This window comes from Amaranthus tricolor, chromosome 4 (genome assembly GCF_026212465.1).
Source record: "Amaranthus tricolor cultivar Red isolate AtriRed21 chromosome 4, ASM2621246v1, whole genome shotgun sequence".
In the NCBI taxonomy this organism is placed as follows: domain Eukaryota; kingdom Viridiplantae; phylum Streptophyta; class Magnoliopsida; order Caryophyllales; family Amaranthaceae; genus Amaranthus; species Amaranthus tricolor.
In genome coordinates this window covers 8,894,097-8,918,004 of record NC_080050.1, presented here as the reverse complement: position 1 = coordinate 8,918,004, position 23,908 = coordinate 8,894,097, and the positions used below count along the sequence as shown (strand labels likewise).

General features: G+C 34.9%; 2 protein-coding genes across 8 annotated transcripts; one reads left to right on the top strand and one right to left on the bottom strand.

Annotated features, from left to right (window-relative positions):
• Window positions 1–3,434: 3,434 nt before the first annotated feature.
• On the top strand, window positions 3,435–13,248 carry LOC130809746 (SEC12-like protein 2). Its single transcript, XM_057675532.1, has 10 exons — window positions 3,435–3,739; window positions 4,908–5,002; window positions 5,627–5,777; window positions 6,942–7,033; window positions 7,250–7,349; window positions 7,588–7,654; window positions 7,752–7,872; window positions 9,127–9,243; window positions 9,330–9,397; window positions 12,877–13,248. The coding sequence occupies exons 1-10, from the start codon at window positions 3,524–3,526 to the stop codon at window positions 12,972–12,974; spliced, it is 1,125 nt and encodes a 374-aa protein (XP_057531515.1). The 5' UTR covers window positions 3,435–3,523; the 3' UTR covers window positions 12,975–13,248.
• Window positions 13,249–13,333: 85 nt separating this feature from the next.
• On the bottom strand, window positions 13,334–23,531 carry LOC130809744 (heavy metal-associated isoprenylated plant protein 4). Of its 7 annotated transcripts, none has more exons than XM_057675529.1 (6): window positions 23,314–23,531; window positions 17,715–19,512; window positions 15,846–15,980; window positions 15,267–15,448; window positions 14,215–14,302; window positions 13,334–13,761 (listed from the first exon to the last, which is right to left on the bottom strand). In XM_057675529.1, the coding sequence occupies exons 3-6, from the start codon at window positions 15,940–15,942 to the stop codon at window positions 13,424–13,426; spliced, it is 705 nt and encodes a 234-aa protein (XP_057531512.1). In that variant the 5' UTR covers window positions 15,943–15,980; window positions 17,715–19,512; window positions 23,314–23,531; the 3' UTR covers window positions 13,334–13,423. The 7 variants fall into 7 exon arrangements, 3 of the variants coding, with proteins under 3 accessions (XP_057531512.1, XP_057531511.1, XP_057531513.1); XM_057675528.1 differs by having other exon boundaries at window positions 21,614–23,486; XM_057675530.1 differs by lacking the exon at window positions 23,314–23,531 and having other exon boundaries at window positions 17,715–17,834; window positions 17,940–21,871.
• Between the last annotated feature and the right edge of the window lie 377 nt (window positions 23,532–23,908).

The window sequence follows — 23,908 nt, the reverse complement described above, 5'->3', positions numbered from 1 at the left end:
CGTTATTGAATACTTCGGCTAAGTTGGTATTAATAACACCATACCTATACCCTCCATCGTGACATAATGACCATTTACACATTTCACCAACATCATCAATCCCAAAAAGTGCTTCCCGATTAGCAACACCAATGGCCTTCAATCCCTCGACGACCTTATGTGGTTGTCTTTGCTCTGCAGTCTTTCCATACATCTTCTTCAACTTCACGTTACCCATTTGACGGTTGAAGTTACTTAACAAATGGCGCAGGCAAAACCTAGATGGGCATTCGGAGGTTGCCATTCTGGCTCCTCCATGGTTGCTATAATGCCCGCATGTCTATCGGAAATAACGCATAACCCTGGACTATGCATCACATGCTTACGAACACAGGCCATAAACCAAGACCACGCGGCTATGCATTCTTTTTCGACCAAGGCGAAGGCAAGCGGGAAGATTCCCTTGTTCCCATCTTGGGTAATGGCAGTCAACAACGTATGGCGATACTTACCATACAAATGTGTTCCGTCAATGGCAATAACGGGTTTGCAATACTTGAATCCCTCAATATAGGTTGGAAAGCCCAAAACACGCGTTGGAAAGTTCTAATACTAGGACGTACATACACACCGACATCATTATCTTCCTTAAAGAACCACTCAACTACGGTCCCGGGGTTTGAAATTTGCAGTGCCTTCAAGAAGCGTGGAAGAAGAGGATAAGAATCTTCCCATGTACCATAGATGGAGAGAAGGGCTTGCTGTTTAGCACACCATGCCCGCTTATAGGTCACTTCGACACCAAATTGGTCTTTTACCATTTGACACACGACAGAGACCTTAATTGATGGGTCTTGAGCAACACAACTTCTAATAAGATTGTTAATCACGGAAGATGTCAAATGAATGTGTCCAGCTGACACATTTTCAGTACTTAACACACAACCCCCATGCTTCCCTTTATACGTAACAATCTCCCATGATGGTGAATAGGAGCTCTTCGTAGCCCTAAGCCTCCAACCACACCCTCTCTTACACTTCAACGTGAGCACGGTTTGATTTGAACTTTTGAAGTCTCAGTTCGGTTCTCAACGTTCCTACGAATATGATACAATCTAACAGCGTCCAACAACGCATCCTTGTTATCAAACATCATACCCTTTTGAAACTCTCCTTCGTCGATGTAGGTTGTATCACAATCCCAAGACCTCCAAGAGTTGTCCTCAATGTGTTCATCTAGAGGGGGAACCAGTGCATAGGGTGTAGGAGCAACGATTGTTGGAATGTTTTCTAAGGTCATGTCATTAGCTAGAGCCTCCTCGTCAACACCCACATCATCCTCAGACGGAGCTTCTACGAATTCATTACTCTCACTATTAACATCATCCCACGGCTCATTTGTATCTTCTAAGTTCAAAGTATCATCATTTGTGACTTGAAATTGAAGTTGATTGGGTTCATTAGAAGGATAAGAGGAAGATGGCATTAAGGGATTTTGGGTTTCTTGGGTAGGGAAGGGCGTATGAGAAGGAGCAGAAGAAGTTATATTCATGAATGCATTTGTTTCCACAACATTGATATCTTCATTCCCTAGGGGTACCTCTTCTACATATAACTCTAAAGAAGGACTAGGGGTAGACCTTGAATATACCCACATTGCATCTATCGCCTCCTCATCCTCAAGCGGAAAAGCTAACAAATCTCCACTAAGATTGTACTTAAAACTTAAATTGACAGTACTTCTTGTAGTGTCAATCCCAATCCTAGAGCATATAAAATGTTTAAATTCATTCAAATTCATGTATGAATTGCATGCAAACAGTTTACGTCTTCCCCCAACATACTTAACATTGTTACTAGTTGATCGAATTGAACCATTCCAAAAGCATACAACAGTCACACGAAATGAATCCATTTCTACAACAACACATACAAAATCAACATCACCATCATGTTCATAAATATATTACCACTATACATTTTAAATTCAACAACAAATTCTCGAACAAACTTTTAATTATGAAGATCAAATTCGAATAACAACTACATTCGACATATTCGTAGAGTTTAAGTGTAAACGACCACTATACATGACATACATTTTAAAATCAACACCAAATAAAAAAATTTATAATAAAAACGTACCTTAATAAGCTGTAGATCAACAAGAGTTAGTAAATTGCAAGTTTATGAACCTACATTAATGTAAAATTTGATTAAAATTCAGCAAAACCAACATTCAAAAATAAACCCTAATTTTTCTAAAATTGAAACAAAACAAAAAAAAATTACCTTAGGTCGATGTACGAAGCTTACAAAACTAATTAGTGATACAAATTTCGAATTTGATGACATTAGTTGAAGGATTGAATGTGATTTTAATGGAGGAAGAAGGAAGCAAATGTCGTGACTTTTTTTGATCGAAGTATAACTGGTAAACTGGAATGAGGAAGAAGGAAAAAAAATATATATAAAGCCCCAAAGTCGCTGTTACTAAACTTTGGGGCTTTATTTATTTATTTTTTTTCCTCTTTCGCTGTTACTAACAGCGATTTACCCGAGGCTAGGCTTGGATGTACGGACGCTTATTTTGGGAAATAAATTTTCACGAACCTTATTTTTGGAATTAAGTTGTTTATTTATCTTACTTTTTTCAAATTTTCCTTAAATCTTCAAACACAAGTACGACCTCTCGGTAAGATAATAACTCAATAATACAAACACGTAGAAAAATGGGCTATTTATATAGATCTCTCTATAAGATAATAACTCAATAATACAAACACTGTAAAAAATGGTCTTACAGTGAGATCATTTTAATTAGATTGGCCTAATGTACATTTATTTTTAAAGTGATGACTTCTTATAGTCTTAAGGTGATCATTTACAAATTCAAAGTGATCACATAGAGAAATGGACTACTTATATAGACTCGTCTCATGGTGAGACGGTCTCATATAAGATGGGCTGTGATACAAATAATAATAATAATAATAATAATAATAATAATAATAATAATAATAATAATACAAAAAATTTGTTTCATTTGCTATTATTTTCTCCATTTTATCTCCATTATCCTCATATTTTGTTCTTATCATTTAGTTTTATCACAAGAAAGTTTTTCATCAAAATTATTTCGTTCATTTTCAGTGAAAAAAGTAATATAGATTTGATAATGACTGAGGACTAATAACGAGGATCGATGACGATGATGATAATGATGAATCTGATGCGCAGCGAATAAAATTGTGTTAATTTTTTTGACTTTAAAATTGTTTTTCTTTCATTTGCATTTATTAATAGCGAATAACTCCTAACGTTAGACACAAACGTAAAAACAATTATTTTAAGAATTACTTTTGTAACAATATTTTGAGGCATTTTGATACATTCAATTTTTTTTTTAAGGCATACATTCAAGTTTTAGTGTTAACACTATTACTCCTACCATTAAACTAATCATTCCTTGGATCAAGATTAAGACTCACACAAGAAGCGTAGTAAAAACCAGACAACGACTGGAAAGCGAGGAAAGAGAAAAATGACGACGTTTGGAGTTCCAGTCTATGGAGCATCCTGGGTTTCCTCCAGATCCACCGATTCCGACGATAACTCAAGAGACGGCGATAAACCCCCTGCAAAATCGCTGGAATATCTTGTTCTTACGGGCGGTGGTGGAGAAGGCAATAGCGGCATTCCTAACCTACTTCTCCTTACTGAATTCGATTTCTCCGCTAATTCTCTGTCTTCTGAACCGGTTATTTTCTCTCCTCATTCAACTAAATTCACTACTTTCGATCATTTCTGCTTATTTTGTATGTTGTCATGCTTGATTTGGTTTATTTTGTTATGAAAATTTGAATTTTCACGTCGATCGATTGAGAAAGTTTTTGAGTTCTATTTTTAAACGATTCTGATTAGTTCGTTATTGTTGTGGTGATCAATGTCTTGACTTGTTAATCAATGATTCATCTTGATTCGCTAGGGGGAAAGCAACGTTAATAACAGATGTTGATTTCCAGGTCAATATTACTGTTCGTGAATCATGTTGTTGGCTTGGTTTATTTGCTTATGAAATTTTTGAATTTTCACGTTAATTGACTGAAGCGTTTATGAGCTTTGTTTTAGAATGATTCTCATTAGTTCGTTAATGATGTGATAGTTAATATGTGAGGAAGATCCTACATCACTCAAATAGTGGCTTATGGACTTGCATATAATGCTTTGTGCGACTAATCTTTCTGCTACCATGTGGTTTGAGTGTGTATGCAAAACGCTCATTACCATGAGTTTGTGGCTGAGCCTACGGGTGGCCCTGTGGGTGTGTCCACATGAGTGGGCCCACAAGGTGATTATGTGACAAATTGTTAAAGCCTAAGTGTTAATGGCTTGAATTATGAATCAATGATTTAAGTTTGATTCGTTAGGAGAAAGCAACGTCAATGTTTATAATAACAGTTGTTGGTTTGTAATTGAATATTACTGTTTATGACTCAAGGTGTCCACTTGATTGCTAATGCTATCATACACTCATATTAAAGAAGGATATGAAGTGGAATGTTGGAAGTTACTAGTATTATTTTAGGCTGAGTTGTAATTTTTTGTATCATGATTTGATTTATTTCGTTATCGATTTTTTTGCTTTTTTGCGTGAATCAATTGAGAAGTTTTTTGAGTTTTGTTTTTGAATGATTCTGATCAGGTCGTTAATGTTTGAGTAATTATCTCTGATTCAGTTTGTTTTGCTTGGGAGAGAATCAAGTTAATGATGAGATATTGTTTTCCAAGTCAATATTACAGTTCATGAATCATGATGTTGAATCACGTTGTTGATTTGATTGCTAATATAATATGATGTGGAGTGTAATTGTGGTAGCTATTATTTTTGGTTTAGTGTTGTGATTTTTATTGTATGTGTGTTTTAGGTTGTACGACTTGAATTTACTGATGAAGTGCCGTACAGAATGGCCGTTCATCCTAAGGGTGATGGCCTCATTTGTGCCTTTCCTAAAAGTTGCAGGTAATGCTTCTGTTCTTATTGTGTAACAACTTGAATCACTTGCGTGGACAGTCATTTAAAAAATAGATATTTTGTTGTATTGTATATGTTGATTGTTGAACATTGTTATGCATATGGAAGGGAATTTTGGCATCCATTGAGAATTTAGTGATACCACTTTATTTGTGAAAAGGAGGAAGTTGGTGTTTAAAAGTTTGTTGCTTGAGAATATGACTCTCAATTAGAATAAGTAAAAATATTTTGATATTCATGAAAGATTTTGATTGTTTGACTATGTTCTTTCTGTCAATACCCCACTATTACTAGATATTACTTCTCAACAAATTTAATTTTGGAAAATTTTGTTGCAATATAAACATTCTAATTGCCTAATAGATATTGATACATTGATATATTCCCTCTAACTCAAAACCTTGGTATGTTTCTTTCTTATAGTTGGATAAAACAATATTATTCTACTTTATCTTTTCTTTAGATAAGCTTTTATTGTTTGTATCATGTCGCCATTTTATCTGTTTAGTGCAACCTTGAAATTTCACCTTTGTGTGTTGAATTTTGAATAACCTTCTGGCTTGTGTGCTTTTGTTCTGTGATAGAGTTTAATGTTACTCCGCCTTTGTTTAGATGGTTTGATTGGGATACGACTAATACTAGCAAAAATGGGAGACTAGGTTTAAAAGCATCTGACAAGGTACTTACCAAGTTGGAAGACGTGGGTCAACAAATGGCTTTAGCATTCAGTGAAGATGGTTCGTTACTTGCCGTCGGTGGTGAGGTATATATGATTCTTACTTCTCACATAGATACTTATTTGTAGTGTGAGCCATAATTGATGTTGTTTGATTTGTCCTCATAGTTATAGCTTTTTTGCTAAAAATTAATTGAATTTGTTATAGAATAGTTTTTTTTCCCAAATATTTGAGATAATAGCCCTCACTAAATTATGTATATAGAATATAAATATATGAATTTGCCTCTAGCCCTGCTCAATATTTTTCAAATTTAGGATACATTAGGTTTGTAAATCCTAGATATGCTTACATTTTGCTGCTATAGCTTGAGAACCTCTTTTGTGGAATATGAGAATGATTTTTGATTATCGCTGCATATTATGGTGGCAATAAGATAGATTAAATTTGTAAGCAATGACCATGTGACCAAGTTTTATACTTCTTCCTCTTTACTTCATATGTCCCATTTGCTTCTGCATGCTTGCCAATGCAATTATTGAATCCTTATTATATCTAATTGTCCATATTAAAGTTTATAAAAAGTGTATAATAAAATTTACATTGAGACAAATCAAATAAGATTCCACTTGACTATATTTTAACTTATAGATTAAGAATAAAATACAATTTAAGATTGATTGGTGAATAGTGCAAAATTCCAAATGGGACGTATGAAGTGAATTGAAGTACAACTTTGAGTCATGCAATTGGTGCTTGCTAGTTGGATGAAATTTGTTTTCTTGCTTGATTACTTCTGTAGTAATGTACATTAGCATGACCTTGAAGCTTCTGTTGACTTGATGGCTTCCCCTAGGCGTGCTATTATTTACGGATGCCTGTCAGTTATCAGCTCACCACCATCCATCGTAATATTAAGTGATAACCATGAAGGTGTGTATCTCTCACATAGAAAACTTTTACGTAATTGACTTGTAGACCAGGACAAAGATCATGGGATCTTTTCAATGATTTGCCTTAGGGATGTGTTTGTCCTCTTTTCAAAGTCTTGGTAGCTTGGTCCAGTTTACACTGTATATATTGGCTATTATCTTGAAAATAAGTGCTACCAGGATATTGGAGTAGTAGAAAGGATCATTTCTAAGCATTGCTTTGAGTCATTGCCTCTATGATGCTATATGTGGTCTTATTTTTTCTTCATAATTCATGTGATGCAAATGTTATATTTTTCCAATTCTTTTGCAGTACAGGATGGCAAATTAAGGGTTTTTAAGTGGCCTAGCTTGGAAGTCCTATTTAATGAGGAGGAAGCCTATACTACTGTGAAGGACCTACATTTCAGGTGACTAGCTTTAGCATTCAGAGCGATTGATCAAATTTTTTTCGATTGCATGGTAGGCTAAGGGAAGGGGTGAGTTAGGTGAGGATCGAACTTAGGACTTTTTTGAAAACTGGTACTTGCTCTCCAATTGAGACAAGATCGATTCTCATTGATCATATTTTAGAATCTATTGTTATTTGCGTGAATTCTATATTTGGCTGGTTTCCTGATCTGCAGTATAGATGGGAAGTATCTGGTTTCTGTAGGAAGTGGTTGTCCTTGCAAAGTTTGGGATGTAACTTTATCAGAGGCTGTAGCTACTCTACCCCAGAAGAATGTGAGAATTATTACCCTAATCTTCTGTTTTAAGTTATAGTCCCGATTGTTAATAATGTTTTATTTTTTCATTTATAAGACTGTTGATTTGGAGTTATCTGTGTTTATATAATTTACAATGAAAAAGTTGTGTTAGCTAAAATTAGATTATATCTTTCTGTCTTGTCCTTATTTACTTTCTAACACTGTTGTGGTCTTTAAGTCTGCATTGGTTTTCACTTGTTAAGGTTTTTGTGCAGGGTGAGATTTTTGGGTTTTGCAGATTTTCTCAAACTAGTGAAAGGGACCAGGTCCTTTACACAATCGGTAATGTATTTTATTTACAAATTTTACTGCCTACATTAGATCTTCCAGAGTTGTAACCATCAAAGGAATGATTTGCGAACTTTGCTTTAAAATGTAGATAAATGTGGAAGTATAATATCATGGAACACCAAATCCTGGAATAGAATAGTCACAAAACGTATTGTTCGGGACACAATCACAGCATTTAATACCTCCATTGACGGGAAGCTCCTAGCCATGTAATAGCTGCTCCTTTCGTCTTTCTTTTTTCTTTTTCTTGTTTTTCCCACCCATAGTATCTCCCTTTTCTTTTACTTTTGGCGAACTTTTTCATGTTGGAAAAGGGGTAAAATATATACTGTAGAATGTGTAGTGCACAATGGAATGTCTTCCATGTTGGATTTTTCGTTATGACCCAAGCAAGATCACCCATCTTCAAGACTTTCAAAATGGCATGTGAAGAAGGCAAACTAGAGAAGGAAGAATATATTTTTATAGAAGGGGACTATTCGCTATAGTAGCATGTCTAAGGGAATATTATTAGTTATGACTATGACAATATTGAATAGGAATTTAGTTTAACATGACAACAATATATATAGAGTAGAGAAACAAAAAGATTATCATGAATTATTTTGGCATTTTTTGAGTGAGCTGCCACTTAAAAGCATTAGCATATTATCAATACAAACTCTCTCTCTCTCTCTCTCTCTCTCTTAGAACTCTTTCATGTTCTTCATCTTTCTTTATTTTCTTCTTCTCCTTCTAATCTGTCTTCTCCATTCTGCAGCCAGCGAGCCACTGTTCAACAACCCTGCATTATATCAAAATTATCAGCCTATTCATATAGTCAGCCTGATCTATTACATCACACCCCCCCCCCCCCTCTCTTTTTATCTTGCTTCTTAAAGTTGACTCTTTATCCAAGGTCCTTTAAAAACACGAATTGAGTCATTAACATTTGCTACAACATTCCATTACCCTTATGTCATTAAGTGGCTCCCACCTAAGGTGGGTTTGGAGGATCGGATCTATGCAGCCTTACCCTTGTTAGTGTTAACACTAACAAAGAGGTTATTTTTGATGACCATTGATAGTAAACATCATATGCAACTTCACATAAACAAGTGCACATGATATAGTTGGCCATTTTGCTATAAGTATGGAATTGAAACTTCCCCAAAGGACCTTTTTTTTTGTCATTTTGGCTTGCTTGTATTAAATGAATCTAAAATTGGGATTGCAGCTGGGATATTTTTGGATTAATCATTCTGCTTTCTTCACTACTTTGGTTAGTAAGTAGACTTATTTTGAAGTTAAATAGTTATGCACCTTTACAAACAACAAAGCTAAGTTAGTGAGGTGAAACATTGTAGAAATTGAGGATTTGAGGTAAGAATATAGGATTGTAAGTGGTCTTGTATGCCTGTATGTGTATATGTATATGTATTTTATGCATGCTTAATGTTTTCCTCACTGATGTATACATGTAGTGGGACCATGGAAGGGGATGTCCTCATCATAAACTCATCTAAGATGCAAGTACAGATGACTGTGAAGAAGGCACACCTGATTGTGGTTACTGCCCTAACGTTCTCACATGACTCAAGGTTAGAACTGTTGCTTAGTATCACACTTAAATTATGTGTTTGTAAGTTTTAAATTATTGAGATCATGGTTATTGCTATATGTTTAGGGCTTTAGCTTCTGCATCCATGGATTCACGTATCAGAGTAACACTAGTTGAAGACAAAAATGTTAATGGTACGTGTTCATTCTGCTTTGTCTATTTAGTTACTTGATACAATGCTTAGTTTTAAAAAAGCATGCCTCACTGCTTTACGTCTTGTGCAAGTTTAGGCTCGGTGGAAAAATGCCTCGGCTAGGAGAGGCAAAGTCCACTATAAGAGGCGTGCGCCTCGATGCGTTTTGAGCCTTGTGTGCCTCCTCATTAACCTGGGTGATAAGCTTAAGCTTGTTTGGTTAAAAGGAAATAGAACTTTAAATCCAAATACATTTAAATATGAAGTTCAAGAAATGTTTGCTTTTATAAAAAAATTACTGCACAAAAGTAGGTGAGGGAGAAGAAAATAACTTTGGGTATTCTTTATATTCTAATTATAATAGTTATGTGCTAAAGTAGTGTTTTTAATGAATGTTTTCGAGCTTGTTGCTATTATAGTATGAATGTCATCTTATTTTAAGTAATATACATGTTCTTTCTAGCAAAAAAGTGTGCCTCGCCTACACTTTGTGCCTAGACTTTAAGGACCTTTTGCACCTTTGCCTTGGTCCACCTCGCACTTTTTGAAACTAAGATGCAAATTTACTTTTTAGCTTTTCTTCAACATGGGGTTGCCTACATGAACCATTGGTTCATAATCAGGGATACAGTGATGTTTTTGATGCTGTTGTCACTAACTTATTGCAACCTATCTTCTTTATCTGGCTTAGAACTGGCAGTGATTGTTAGTACAACACTCATAGGCAGAATTTGCGGACTGCAATGTGAAAATTCTTATTCCTGATGTTTTTCTTGGGAAACTAATAATCATTCAAACGTTATTGAAGTTAAAGTTGGTTTTAGGATTGTGCTATTATAGTGCATTGCAGCATTAGGTTACGTCCAAAAATTGACTCAGCAAAATGATTGCTCATTAGTTTCTTTTCTTGGGTGACAGCCAACGGGGGTGGGGGTTGGGCTATATTTAAAACTACTGGATTTTGATCTTTTTGAAGTTGGTATTCAGCATTGATTGGCAACTCCTTGACCATGAATGATGTTCAGTTTCCATATTGGGTTTCAGTTAATTCCATCTAGTCTGTTATAGTTTAAGCAAAATACATAAATATATATTGTCTTGTGTGTGTAATATAGTAGTAATAATAACTAAAGCAGCTCTCATAATTACTATTCTATATTTGTTGAACTTGTGTTAATGGTATCACTTATTCAAAAATCCATTCACCTCACTTATAAAATTGCTAAAATTTGAGTGATAAAAGCACAATTTATTTTATCTGTTTTTGACCAAATTTAAATTGAAATGCTTCAATATTCAAGAATTATGGGTAACTCGCTTGGGTTGGTTTTGATCCACATCCTAAGGGATGTTTGGGTTTCATAGGTGAAGGTTTTGTATTTAATTGATCTTTGCATGTCAGTTTTGCTTGTTTCAACTTTTGATTGTTCTGATACCGTAATTAGGAAATGGGTGATGCTTATTTCTGTTTATTTGTTTAAGAACTGGGAATTTCTTTCCATTATTTATAAGGGATAAAGCACTATAACAAGTTACTATCGAGAACCCCCAAGAAAATAGAGTATTGAATATAAGATTTAAATTAGTGAGATTCACATATCCTTGTAATAATATTTGAATTTTGTTTACCTTCTAAAACATAGAGGACCTTCCACTTCATTCGGATTTTGCGTTTTTTTGGTGGTTTGGTATGGTTGTATGGGGGGTTGTCAGTAGACAGTAGTCTTGACATATCACCTTTATCATCCAGTCTCTAGGACTTGAGCTTTCACACCTTAGCATTTAAAATAGGCTGATATTAAAGCCTTATTCTATATGGCGTAATGTTTGAAAAATAAGCTCATGCTGGTATCAATAAGGTTAACCTCTCAAATATTTTGAGGGTAACAAGTTTAGATAAAGGCTGATAAGTTATATATTTCAGATATAATAATAGCCTTACACCTTTTAATTGGAGGCTCAAACCTAGGTTTTCGAGGTACTAGAATGACTCTTACGGCCCGTTTGGTAGATGGTATTAAACGTTGGTAATGGAAATGAAAAAGTAGTGTAATTTTGGTTGAAAAATCTCTTAGCTAACTTGATGACCATGCTTGTCCAACTTCAATTATCTCATTTTCTTCATAAAATTCATTCCAATGCATTATTATATTGGGAGAGGTGTGGTATTAGGTGGTAATGGAAATTTAAAAACAAAAAAGCTTTTTTGTGATTAAAGTTTCATTACCTTAGGAATGACATGAAACTTTTGATGAAATTTTACACTATAAATCATTCTCATTACCACCGTACACTAACCAAACGAGCCGTTAGTACTTTGGCCAACTACATTGGGTGATGAATTTCTGACATGACACACTAATTGCTGCACCTCCAGGACGGTAATAGATCTAGGCATTTTTGCTTTAACATCAAATCAATAATTGCATCTGAAAATGCAAAAACAAAGCTAGTCAAGCATTTCTAGAGGCCTGTGCTTGCTTTTTAAAGAAGAATGTATGAGTTTGATATTTCCCCCCGTTCCCTTTTTTTTTGTTATAGGGTAGGCTGAGGGAATGAGAGACTCCCTAGAATTGAAACTAGATTTCTCCTGGAAAAAATGGTACATGCTCCAACTAAAACGTTTATGACTCACCCCATCTGATCCATAGTTTTGAGGCATTTATGACGCTCCTTATCTGATCCTTAGATTGCTTAAGAAACAGACAATTCCTGCAAACCTCTGTATCATTTGCTCCTCTATGAAGTTACTAGTTTATGAAAATTGGCTAGCTTTTCTGATATATTAATTAAATTGTAGAACATTTAAGCTAATTGCAACTTAAACAAAGGAACCTTCTACTAGATGTAACAAATAAAACTCAATTTTGTTAAATCAAAGTTTTTGTCGAATTTTGGGTTTTGGACAATGTCATAAGTCATCCTTTTGTCACGAGAAATGGTAAGGAGCGGGCTACAAGGGGAATGTGATGTTTTAGAATTGATTTCTGTGTAAGAACCAGATTGATTGAATGCAAAAAGAGAAAGGGGAACTAGAATGACAAGGGGAATGGGAAACCAGAATGAGATAGCCAAATAGTTCTGTACATTTTTTTCTCTTCGCTCATTTTTGTGCAATTCTAGTGAAGGGGACAGGGAAACTGATGAGCTTACCTAAGAAATCAATGTACTTCACACTTGGTCATGAATCTTTGACCCAAATCGGACCCCATAAGTTGGAATTATCGCTTTGGCATCGATAACATCGTGTAAATAACGTACATTGTAGACTATCAAAATATCAACGTTTCATAATGTTTTACCAATTCGTAATTAAAGATGTTGGGGGTCAAATATGGTGCATTAGAGACCAAAAGCACAACTGAAAATGTGCCCTGATTGAAGATTTGCAATGGCTACAAAATTCTCGTAACTACAGTAAAACATGATAAATCCGCACTAATATTTCGTTGATGCCTAATCATTGTTTTTGTAAATCAGGTTTCAACTACTGGATCATCATGTTGATTATACTACTTGCATTTGCTGTTATGTACTTGAAGAGTACACAAACAAAGCTTCTGATTAAAGAAGTCTAATGTTTTGTTCGTGGTTGAGATAGATTGAAGCACATTTTGCGTAGAACATGCTCAGTATTTATGCTAGACTACTTTGTAATAGTTGGTTTGAACTGTGATTTATCTTGTGTTATGAAATTGTGAGCGATGGATGTGTGACGCGAGCGTTTACAGTGTAATAAGTTCAGAGAGTATGAAAAGTTCACTTCGACAATTGACATTTGCACTACTGTCATTGTTTTAAAGCGAGGTGGGAAGAGATAATAATTTCATTTTTTCTATGTTTGAGATCTTATTCGTATGAACTTATTGATAGATATTAGAGTTCAAAAGTTTAGCAACTAATATGCAAAAATAAGTGTTAAATATGATAAAAACTATAAGATAAAAGTAGAAAATTTCTACAAATAAATTGTAAAAGGTCAGACATAATGGTTATTTTTTGACTCAAGCTCGCATCCTCGTACTTTTTACATAATAGAACAAGCATTAGGATCTTCATCACTAAACCATTGAGGGGCATAAACATAATGGATAATATACGGAGTGTTGCTAGCTTTAAGCTTCTCTTGTACTTCTTTTACTTCTTCGATACCGATTACTTTGGTTGCGGTTTTCGTTTCCTCAACCTTTGTCACGGTTTTAGTTTCCTCTATTTTCTTCTCTTCCTTCTTTATTTCCTTGCCTTTCACAATTTCTGCATGTTTGTGAAGCTTTTCTCGTATGTGCTTCACCAATTTCTCAGCTTCAATGGTTCCCTCAATTGCGAGAGTTTGAGCTTTCATGTCAGATTTAACGTTATATATCCCTGCCATGAACAAATTTGATACAATCATATTGAAAACAAATGGAAACACAATGTGCCTACTTCATCCTATCCTACTCGGACTTAGGTTTCAGTATTTGACTCGGATTCATGTTCAAGTATCCTACTCAACTACTTTGTGAAAAAATGGATAACTTTAGTTTAAAATAGTGTCGAGGATCTGACATGATGCTTGAAGTAAAATAAAGCGCCAGAGTAACAAAGACTTGATTTATGAAGCAAATGAGTCTTGTAGAACATCCTAAACTGTGTGCCAATGCCGAATTGAAGAATAATCTTTAGAATGGACAAATAAAAGTGAGCTAAGTGAGAATCCAACTCAGGATCTTTCCTAGAAAACGATACTTACTCTCCAACCTGGATTCTCAATTTTCATGCTATTATTTGTGAAGAAAAAGCTTGAAATTAATAGAGATGTAATTAAGTTATAATTACCTTTATGCCTTAATAGCTTCCGACGAAGATCAGCTTCACATTGATCACAATGCAAATGTGCCTTCACTGTATGGTTGAATACTACTGGCTGCAAAATCCACAAAAAAACCTCGTACCAATTAACCCTTATTATGTAAAACTAATTGAGGGTAGCTTCAAAGTTTTCGCTACATATCATTTTACATTAGAGAACTTATAAAAGTCACATGCAGAGAAAAAAACCGTAGATGCCATTGGTGATTGTGTTTGTGTTAATAGTTGAATGTCGTGGACGTGGCACCTTGCAGTGTTACAACCCATTTCACATATGTGAGTTTTTAAATCGGAAATTTTCCAGAGCATATATTTATATTAATTATACTAGACCTTAGAATTTAATACATTCTACACGTTCCATTACTCTAATGCCATTAAGTGGCTTCCATCTAGGATGAGGGTTGTAAAGGTCGGATGTATGCAGCGTTACCCTTACTAATGATAATACTAGATTGTTTCCGATTGACCCTTGGTAGTAAACGTACGTTACATGAATAGTCCATTATAATCCGAAACTAAAGAACTATAAATATTTAACCCATCGATATACGGGACAATTAAAATTTAATACATAATCAAGAAATATTATAATGACTAGTAAGTTACAATAACATCTAAGAATTGTTGATACTTCATGATTCTACATCACAAGTTATGTAACGGAGTTTTATAGTATGTTAAGCTCAAATCAGTTAAAAATGACCATTATATAACGGACCAGTCTCATTTTTATTTTACGGTCAGACGACTGGTGTTCAACCGGAGTGTGAAGAGACTAACACGAGGCATCGCATTACTAACAGCCCAAAAATTTATAGTTTGATAATTTTTTCGGCAAAATATTGTAAAATTTAACGATTAAAGTACTTTATTCTAATGGGAAATACTTTAGTTTGATAAATTTATAGTTTTATTATTTGAGGCACAAGGTGTAGAGATAGCACAGGCATTTCAAAGACGGGTCGTCTAGTAATTGACTAAGCAACAGCAATGCAGGATGAGAAGATATTACTTACTTCCTTGGTTTCCTTGACGACTTTTTCTACAACTACAGTATGTTTGAAGTTGGCCTCGACTTTTAACAATTCCACCTTCCTCTTGCTCAATCTTTCAATTCTTTGGTGGATCTTCTTTGAATCGATTACTCCAACAACCTTTACTTCACTCTTCTCAAAGTTGACGTCTACTGCACGAACTCCTGCATGGTTTTGCAAAGCGCAACAAGATTCAGAAATGTATCACAATCATACTTTACGGCCTTTGATTAGTCCATCCTGATAGATTATATAAGATAAGTTGGGGCCAATAACTATAAGCTTAAGCTTTTAGTTGAGTTGATTCATTGACATGGTTGATGGTATCAGAGGCAAATACGACATTTGTTCCAAAATCATCACATTCGGGAATCGGGACTGCCATGGAGAGTCAGGAATATAGAACCAAAAGCTTTGTTTATGACACGTATTAGACGTGAAAAAAATTTGATTTGGCTCGACATCTTCTAAATAATCAGCTTTAATACGTACCACATTCCAAGAAATTATTTTTTTTGACTTTTCCTTACAAAAATGACGAAAGAAAGTAGCAAAATGTACCTTGTGTTTTCAGAAGAGGCCGCTTGATCTTTTCAGCACATTCAGGGCAATGCAGATTAACCTTATAAAAGGCAGCCGAGAGGCCTTCTTTAGCCATTTATTTTGCGCTTGCTCAGAACACTGAAGCGAAACGATCTAAGCAATGATATTAGCAGAAGAACACACAGATTATTATGTATAAATGACACCTACAAAAGAAAATGTAAATAACAATTCATAGAAGGGTATTTGAGGGGGAAGGAAGGGTAGGTGGGAATTTTCTGGGGGTGGTTCACTTGCTGCAGGAAACTTAAAGTAGCAGAAACAATGGCTTCTATTTTGAAAGCTATGACAAAGGCTAATCTACACAAAATTAAGTAAGTTGAAATTTGGTCAAAAAGTCAAAATGTTTGCCAAAGGAACTACTGTGAAACAAAAACAGATACAGTAGTTGGTTGTGGGTACCGTACATTTGAATTTCCTTTTGCTATGTTCTTCAAGAAATAAATGGGTTGGATGACGACGGGAAGAATTATCGAGGGCTCAATCAGAAGTCATCAGAGAAAGTTAAAGGGTGATAGAGAGCAGTAGATAAAGTATTGAGGCTGACAGGACTGCTAATAAGCTAGACTAGGCTCTCACACAGCCATAGCGTGAAAATGCGGTAACGGTCACGACTATGGTAACGGAATGCTAATGTGGTAACAGGAGTCATGCGGTTAATAAAGCGCCTAAATATCGGTCGAAACCATAAGATATCACTTGATAGGACCCAAAAACGCAGTTTTTTTAGACCTTTATAACGAGGGAAATATCGATCGTTTATTTTGAAAACCTTTACAACGCGGCCGATGAGATGCGAGAACCCCTTTTTTTACTCTATGCATGCAGCTCAACAATCCTGTATCGAATTTGCTCAATCGATATTACACCGAACAAAACTGACTTGTGACCGACTAACATCCCAATTCTGAATTACCCAACTCTGAGCTGAAAGCCTGAAAATCAATGTAATAATTGCGTACATGTATTTTTGCATCATGTTTAGTAGATTGACAAGAGGCTCGATTCTGACACAAATTAAATAGACTCAAACTGATCCCAAATCTAGTAGAATAAACTAGCCGAAATGACTCGATCCACATCTAGTTTGAAAAACCTATTTGCCGCTACTTGTAGCTATAACTTTCATAACATCCTCTGGTTTACATGCTTGTCTGCTCACCCAAAATGTTGAAGGCAGAGAGGACAATAATTATGCTTTTTAGAAACATACTAGAGCAAGCAAAGATCACAACTTCAGGCATCTGCTAATCCAGATTAGGGTGTTCAATGGGCGGGGCCGGGTCAAAATTTAAATGGGCCGGATTGGGGTGGGTCATGTCAAATGTTAAACGGACCGGGGCAGGTCAAAGCCCGTTTAAATACGATCCACTTTGACCCGTTTTTTAAAGTTCATAAAATAGTTTTTTTATTATACTTTATGGGCTCGTTGGGTCAATTCAACTATGTATATAATAATATCATATAAAAATATAAAAAAAAAGTAGTAAAATATTTTTACAACCAATTCCTATAATTATCCGGCCCGGCCCTTTACACAAAGGCCAGTATTGACACAACCCGTTAAAATGTAACCCGACCCTTGATCCGTTGGGTAGACCCGCCCCGTTGAACACCTCTAATCCAGATTCAGATAATTTTTCTCAAGCCTGATCGAATAAGACCAGTCCGTCACTCAGTCAATCATTAATTTTTCTAAGACACCAAGAATCAATCAAAACCCTTTCAAACTGCTCAAGTACGATACAAAAGTGCTTTGAAGAACAGCATAGAAAGAAGTTACACCATAGATTCAAAAAATTTATATACTGGAACTTGGAAGCTTACCGAGTAAAAGGCACTCGAAAAATGAGTTCTGAATCACTGGATCAATGAAATGTAATACAGATCAGCCATCAGCTTTCAACTATCCACCATCTTCAGTTATCTAGGTGACATATTTAAACCCTGATATTTAACAATTCCAGAAAGCCGTTCCAATCATATATTTGATGAACTCAGAATCACCAAATTCAACCCTTTTAAAAGTTTGAGATCTTTATATCGACATACTTCTTCAGATTCAGAAAGGAACACTTCATTCTCCAGTGTCAGATGCCGTTGGAACCAGTGACAAAAATAAATGCTTGTGAAATTTCTTCATCAAGTAGTAGCTGTACCCTATCAACATCCAAAATTTTGAAGCAGAAAACTTGACTTCCTCTTTGATTTCTGAAACATAAAGCGACATAGAAATGGCAGAAAACTGGAACTCTAAAGGTATGGAAATAGCTGTTAGTCATTACAAATAAGTTACCAGAAATATTCAAGTCATTCCACAAATTTCTAAAGGAACCAAGTGTTCTAGACTTGAAACCCTTGACTAGAATAACGAACAAAATGAAAGACGGAAATTTAGTAGAATTATCTAAAGACCACCCATCTTAAAGATTACCAAGAAAGAAAAAAAAAAAAAAAAAAAAACAGAGCAGTGTCAGCACTCCAACAAAGCTATAGTAATTGTAATTGTAATGAAAGTGTGTAAAGGTATAATAACATGTTATTACTATCTTCCTCAATTCTTGTTAGACAAGAATAAACAAGCAGATAACAATCAACTCCCATCAAGAGTTCCATGAGTCATGCATTCAAAATTTTCTATCTGGTAGTGTTGGCAACCATTAGTAATCTTTAGCAGCAAGAAGGGACTCTTGACAGTAAAATAAACCTGAAAAATCATTAAATATGCAACATTTAACAATATCAAAGCCTTAATCCTAACAGTTCTGGAAGGGAAAAAAATTTAGACTTTTTTCCACAAGACTGCAGAAAAACTTTATAACAATAGCTATTGGCACATATTATGTTACTTGGACTCAGATACTTATGTCCAGCTTGACTATTTTGTGAAAAACAATATGAGACTAAATGAAGTGTCATAGGGTCGTACTAACGTCCAAGTGTTAAGGATCCAACACGTGTGCTTAAGTTAATTTTAAAGTCCAAATAACATAGGGAACGCCATATCATGCTCTAGAGATAAGACTATATCCTGTACAGAGCCAGTTACATAGCCAACTCATCTTTATTCTTCTTTGACTTTTAGCCTTTGGCAAAAGTCGTGCATCGCACGGGTTCTATCTAATTATTAAGCACAATTACACATAGGAAAACTCCTATCCTCTAGAAAAGTGTGATAAACATTCTGCAGTGTTTGCTGATACGATGACTAGATTCATCATCTCAAGCTTAACATATAGGGAGAGGAGGCATAGATAAAGTCGTCATAATGTCAGTAATTGTTATAACCAGCAGTTCTGTCTAGCATAAGCCTTTAATCACAAAGCAATTTACACTATGTTTGGATAAAATGTTAAGGGAAGGGAAGGAGAGGGGAGGGGAGATTGGTTCTTTCCAAATCTTTCCTGTATTAGAAGGATTTATTTTGAATAAAACGTGAAGTAGTTTTTCTCTCCAAATCTTTCTAGTATCAGTCATTAATTTGCAAGCCAACACAATAGAGGATATGACCAATTATATGATTATAGAATCTGAAACTATTTACTCTGAAAATGAATAAAATAATGAAGATATTTGGGATTTAAAAATACAAACGCTGGATTTGACCCATTTCCTCCAAGTAGCCCTACAAGAGACAACAAGAGAGGGAGTGAAAAAATAAGAAGCTTGGCATTTCCATGATCAAACGCAGTTTCTATGTTGCTATCAACATTTCAGGAGAACGAATTGCAGTTAAAAAGTGTTGTATTTCTCCATTGTATAACAATTTTCATACAAGATAAAAAAAATTATGAATCAATTAGAAGAAGAATCTATAACATTGAAACTTATCAAAAATTGTGACTGAAGCCCTTTCATTTTATGCTTGTAGAAAGTTTAGCAGAAACAAAATAGGGACAGCCAAAACAGGCTATTACTTCCTATGCAAGGATGGGAGATGGATACCACATGCAGCTTCATATTCCTTAGAACAGAGGGGAAAAAGTGTAGCAACCCATATCAGTTGTATTGATAACTTAAATTTTACGAGAAGAAACAATAATTCATTACGTCATATTTTGATTGCTACAAGTTATCTTAGATATTTTGAATTTTCAAAAATGCAACTTTTAGCGATACCTCCAGGCTACCAATATATAATGTTACATCTTTTCCTACGTCTAGGGGAAAAAATTTCAAACTCAAATTGATGTACTTTGTCCCATGCAAGAAAATATTCACTTAGGTGGCTAGGATGGCTAAATTACTGCACATAAATAGCAAAAGGTATCTAAGTTCTCCAAAACCCCCAAGAAGACAGTATGCAATCTCCAACATGCATCTTCAACCCATTTTATTTCAGAAAAGGTAATCTTGAATTAAAAATCAGAAATTTGTTTTCCTTTTATGAAGCAGCTTTCCAGATTTTTAGATTTGAGGTACTTTTTAAGTCACCCACTCACCCTGGAAGGAAAAAGAAACTCTTTGGAATATAAAGGAGACAAAAACACAAGCTACAACTTACAACACCTACACGTAAATATCGAACAAGTAGTCCCACAATGTTCTGTCTTCTTTAAAAATGAAATCTTTCCCAAATCTTAACTCAAATAAGAAGATGAGAGGATATTGTCAACTTTCCGTCATATAATCAACTATTTCCCTCACCCTCTCCAGCTAACACCAATTCAGCCCTCTGGCATTGACACTATTAGTGACTGTGGCATCATCAACATCAACGAGTATAACATTACCACCAATCCACCATCAACACTAAAATTCCTCTTCTTTAGTGCCAGATTTTCCTTCTCTTCGAATTTCATGAACATCATGACCTACACTGGAAGACCTCTATTTTCAGAGGCCTCGCATTTCCCCAGTTGTTCCATTCACAAGGACACGTACATCACCATATTCATAGTATTCATACTAAAGAAAGATTCTCATTTTTTAATTGGTTATAATTCTTATTTTAAGCTAATGGAAATCCTTTAAATTCACTGATAGTATTCACTGATTAGTATGAGCAGCTATCAACACTAAATACATAACCCTTCTTCCAAAGAAATGTTAGAAGAAAAGAAACACCCCAGATTGACGAAACACAAAAAACAGCAAATTAGCAAGTACACACTTCAGCCCAAACTCAATGATAATTTGGTTCCACAAGAGAGAAACCAGATTGTAGTGCAAGCTGCATTCAGTCTCCTAGTAGCAAATCATATATAAAAATTTTGGAAGCAATGCCTTATAAGGTCTCAATATCAAGCCTAACCTCGTTTCATAACAACAGATAGATATATTATCCTTAATCACAATGGTGGTTGACCTTAGCTTAACTACATCTATCAGTACCAAATATAAGAGAAAGCAGAAAAGCACCGGCATAAGAAAAAGAATAATCATTTATTAGCTAGAATAGCAGCTAAATTCTATAGCTGCATATTGTTGCTACTGGTAAATCCCAAATCTGGAAACAGATGTTACTCTCAGCTTAACAAATATAAAAAAATTACAAGAAAGATTTAGTAGTAAGAGACATAGAGATATGTGTAGCACAAAAGTTCATCAAGTTACCATTACCATACAAATTAGTGAATAAAAAAATATTAATTTCTTTCTCACTATTAATAGTATTGAATCGTCTATTCCTGTCAAAATGGGAAAAACTAGCATGATTTTCCATGCAATCAACCTTATAAGCAATATGGAGAAATTTGTTCAGCAAGGCAAATGCAGCAACTTACCACATTCGAAAGGTGAAACCCGAACCAGACGCTGAAAAAACACGAACGCCCAGATAACTATTGTCCCTCAGATTTTTTGAGCCCATGAAGCCTCTTATGCTGCAAACCCTCTCAGCATAAACGAAACAGTGTATGACAATAATCACTCAATGAACAGAGTCCCCTGCGTAGGCAGGAGCCACTTGACAGTCGGGTAATGGCATGTTAATTAGTGGACAAAGTAGAAGGTGATTTGATATGTATACTTCGTCTCATCGAACTTCAATGTTTTGCTAATATAGCTTTAAATTCACCTAGCTGCCTCGCAGAAAAGGGCGGATTTCTTCTTTGACACAAACTTAAAATCATATTAGCCTTCTGTACTTCTCCTATACTCTTTAAACCTCTAAGTAATGTATAAATGGTATCTACATTCAATACCCAATTTTTTTTCATGCATTCTTTGCACATGCTATATGCACAATTAAAATCTCTTGCCTTGCATAAGTAATGTACCATAGTTTGATAAATCTTAACATTAGCTTTGTAACCCCGACCATGTAAGGCGGAAAATACCCTTCTGGCCATATCAAAATATCCCGCCCTACAAAACCCCTTGATTACCAAATTATAACTAACCTCATCTGGTTGCATCCCTAAATATTCCATCAATCCCAACAAGTCATTGGCTTGCCACGCTCGCCCTCTATTCACCAAAAACTGAATTCTAGCATTAAATGTAGCAACATTAGGATAACATCCTTTATATACCATGAGATTCCACAAACCATTTCCAACCTCCCAACGATCATGCTTGTAGAAAGCTGATATAAGAGTTGTGTACGAGACAACATCAGGCGATATGCCCGCTTTTTCCATCTGTACCATCACTCTATAAGCCTTATCCAAAAACCCCATCCCACAAAAAGCACAAATAACAATATTGACCGATATCACATCTAGCTCGATCCCTAATTCTAAAGGAACTTTTTCAATAAATGACTTGATAGCCCCCAAATCATGGGATTGAGTCAATACCTTCAATGTAGCATTGAATGATTTGATAGTCCTTCTACAACCAAACATGTGCATATCATAAAATGTATCAATGGCTTGTTTAATCATACCTGCCCTTCCATACAACATTATAATCCTAACAATAAAACCTTCCCTCCTACCTTGAGGCAAGGACTTTTGATGCTCAAGCAAATGCTCAATGTAATCAAATCTCCTTGCACCCGCTAACCGCGAAACCACATCCTCAAAAGCATACTTATTTTCAATTACAAGACTATTATGAGCATTTTCCTTGAAGATTTTAAACAATTTATCTGGGTCTCTCTCTTTTTTTAGTTTAATCAAAGCTGGTTCTTCCAACTTAGGCTTAATCCTTGATTTAGCATTGAAACTACCATTATCACAACTATTATTACCATGATTAATGCTAGAACAACTAATTGAAGTACTAGATGAAGAAAAAGAGAGATTATGAGCAACTACTGAAAACCAACTAATGGGTCTAAGATAAAGATTGAATCTTTGAAGCATAACTCCGTAATATTCAATCAATAATGAGTAATCAAACAACAATCTAGATGTTTCATGCTAGTTTAGGGAAATGGGTATTAGAGTTTATGATTGAAACTTGAAAATAGTACAAGTTAAAATCCAAAAAATTGGAATTTGCTAAGATTTAGATAAATTTGGGGTGCAGAGAATACCTTTAAACCTATAATGCAAAGAATAGAGTTTGAGGAAAGATGAACATCAATGGCGGCTGCGGCCAAATTTTTTTGGTCTCCTCCTAAGAATTGACGGAAACGTGGAGTTATGGAGCGGAAAACGCTCGGTTTGGAGTTAGACTACGTTGATATGTTTTGTTTTTTTTTTTTTTTGATGTGGGTTAAACCCCTAGAAATTGAACCAAAATTTGTTTTTCACTTTTCACCAAACTAGAGAACTAGCCTAATTTTTTTTAAAAAAAATGTATATATTAAAAGGGAATCAAAATAAATCGGAAATTAAATTTTTGTGGATTATCTTTGAAATTGAAATATCTATTTGATTACTTTTAAAAGGGTTGAATAAAATATCAAATTTTTTGACAATTTTTCTTTTCAGATTCCTTGAACAATCTGTGTCAAAAGTCTTGATTGCTTTTAGCAACACAACATTAAAACTTCTTTTTGAGGAAAATAAAAATAACACGAGTAATTACAAAATTTAGTTCTCAAGGACCTTATTTCGTCATTCGAATTTTCTTTAACCTCTATGATTTTTAAATGTCTTTATTTTTGTTAACCACTTTCCTATATT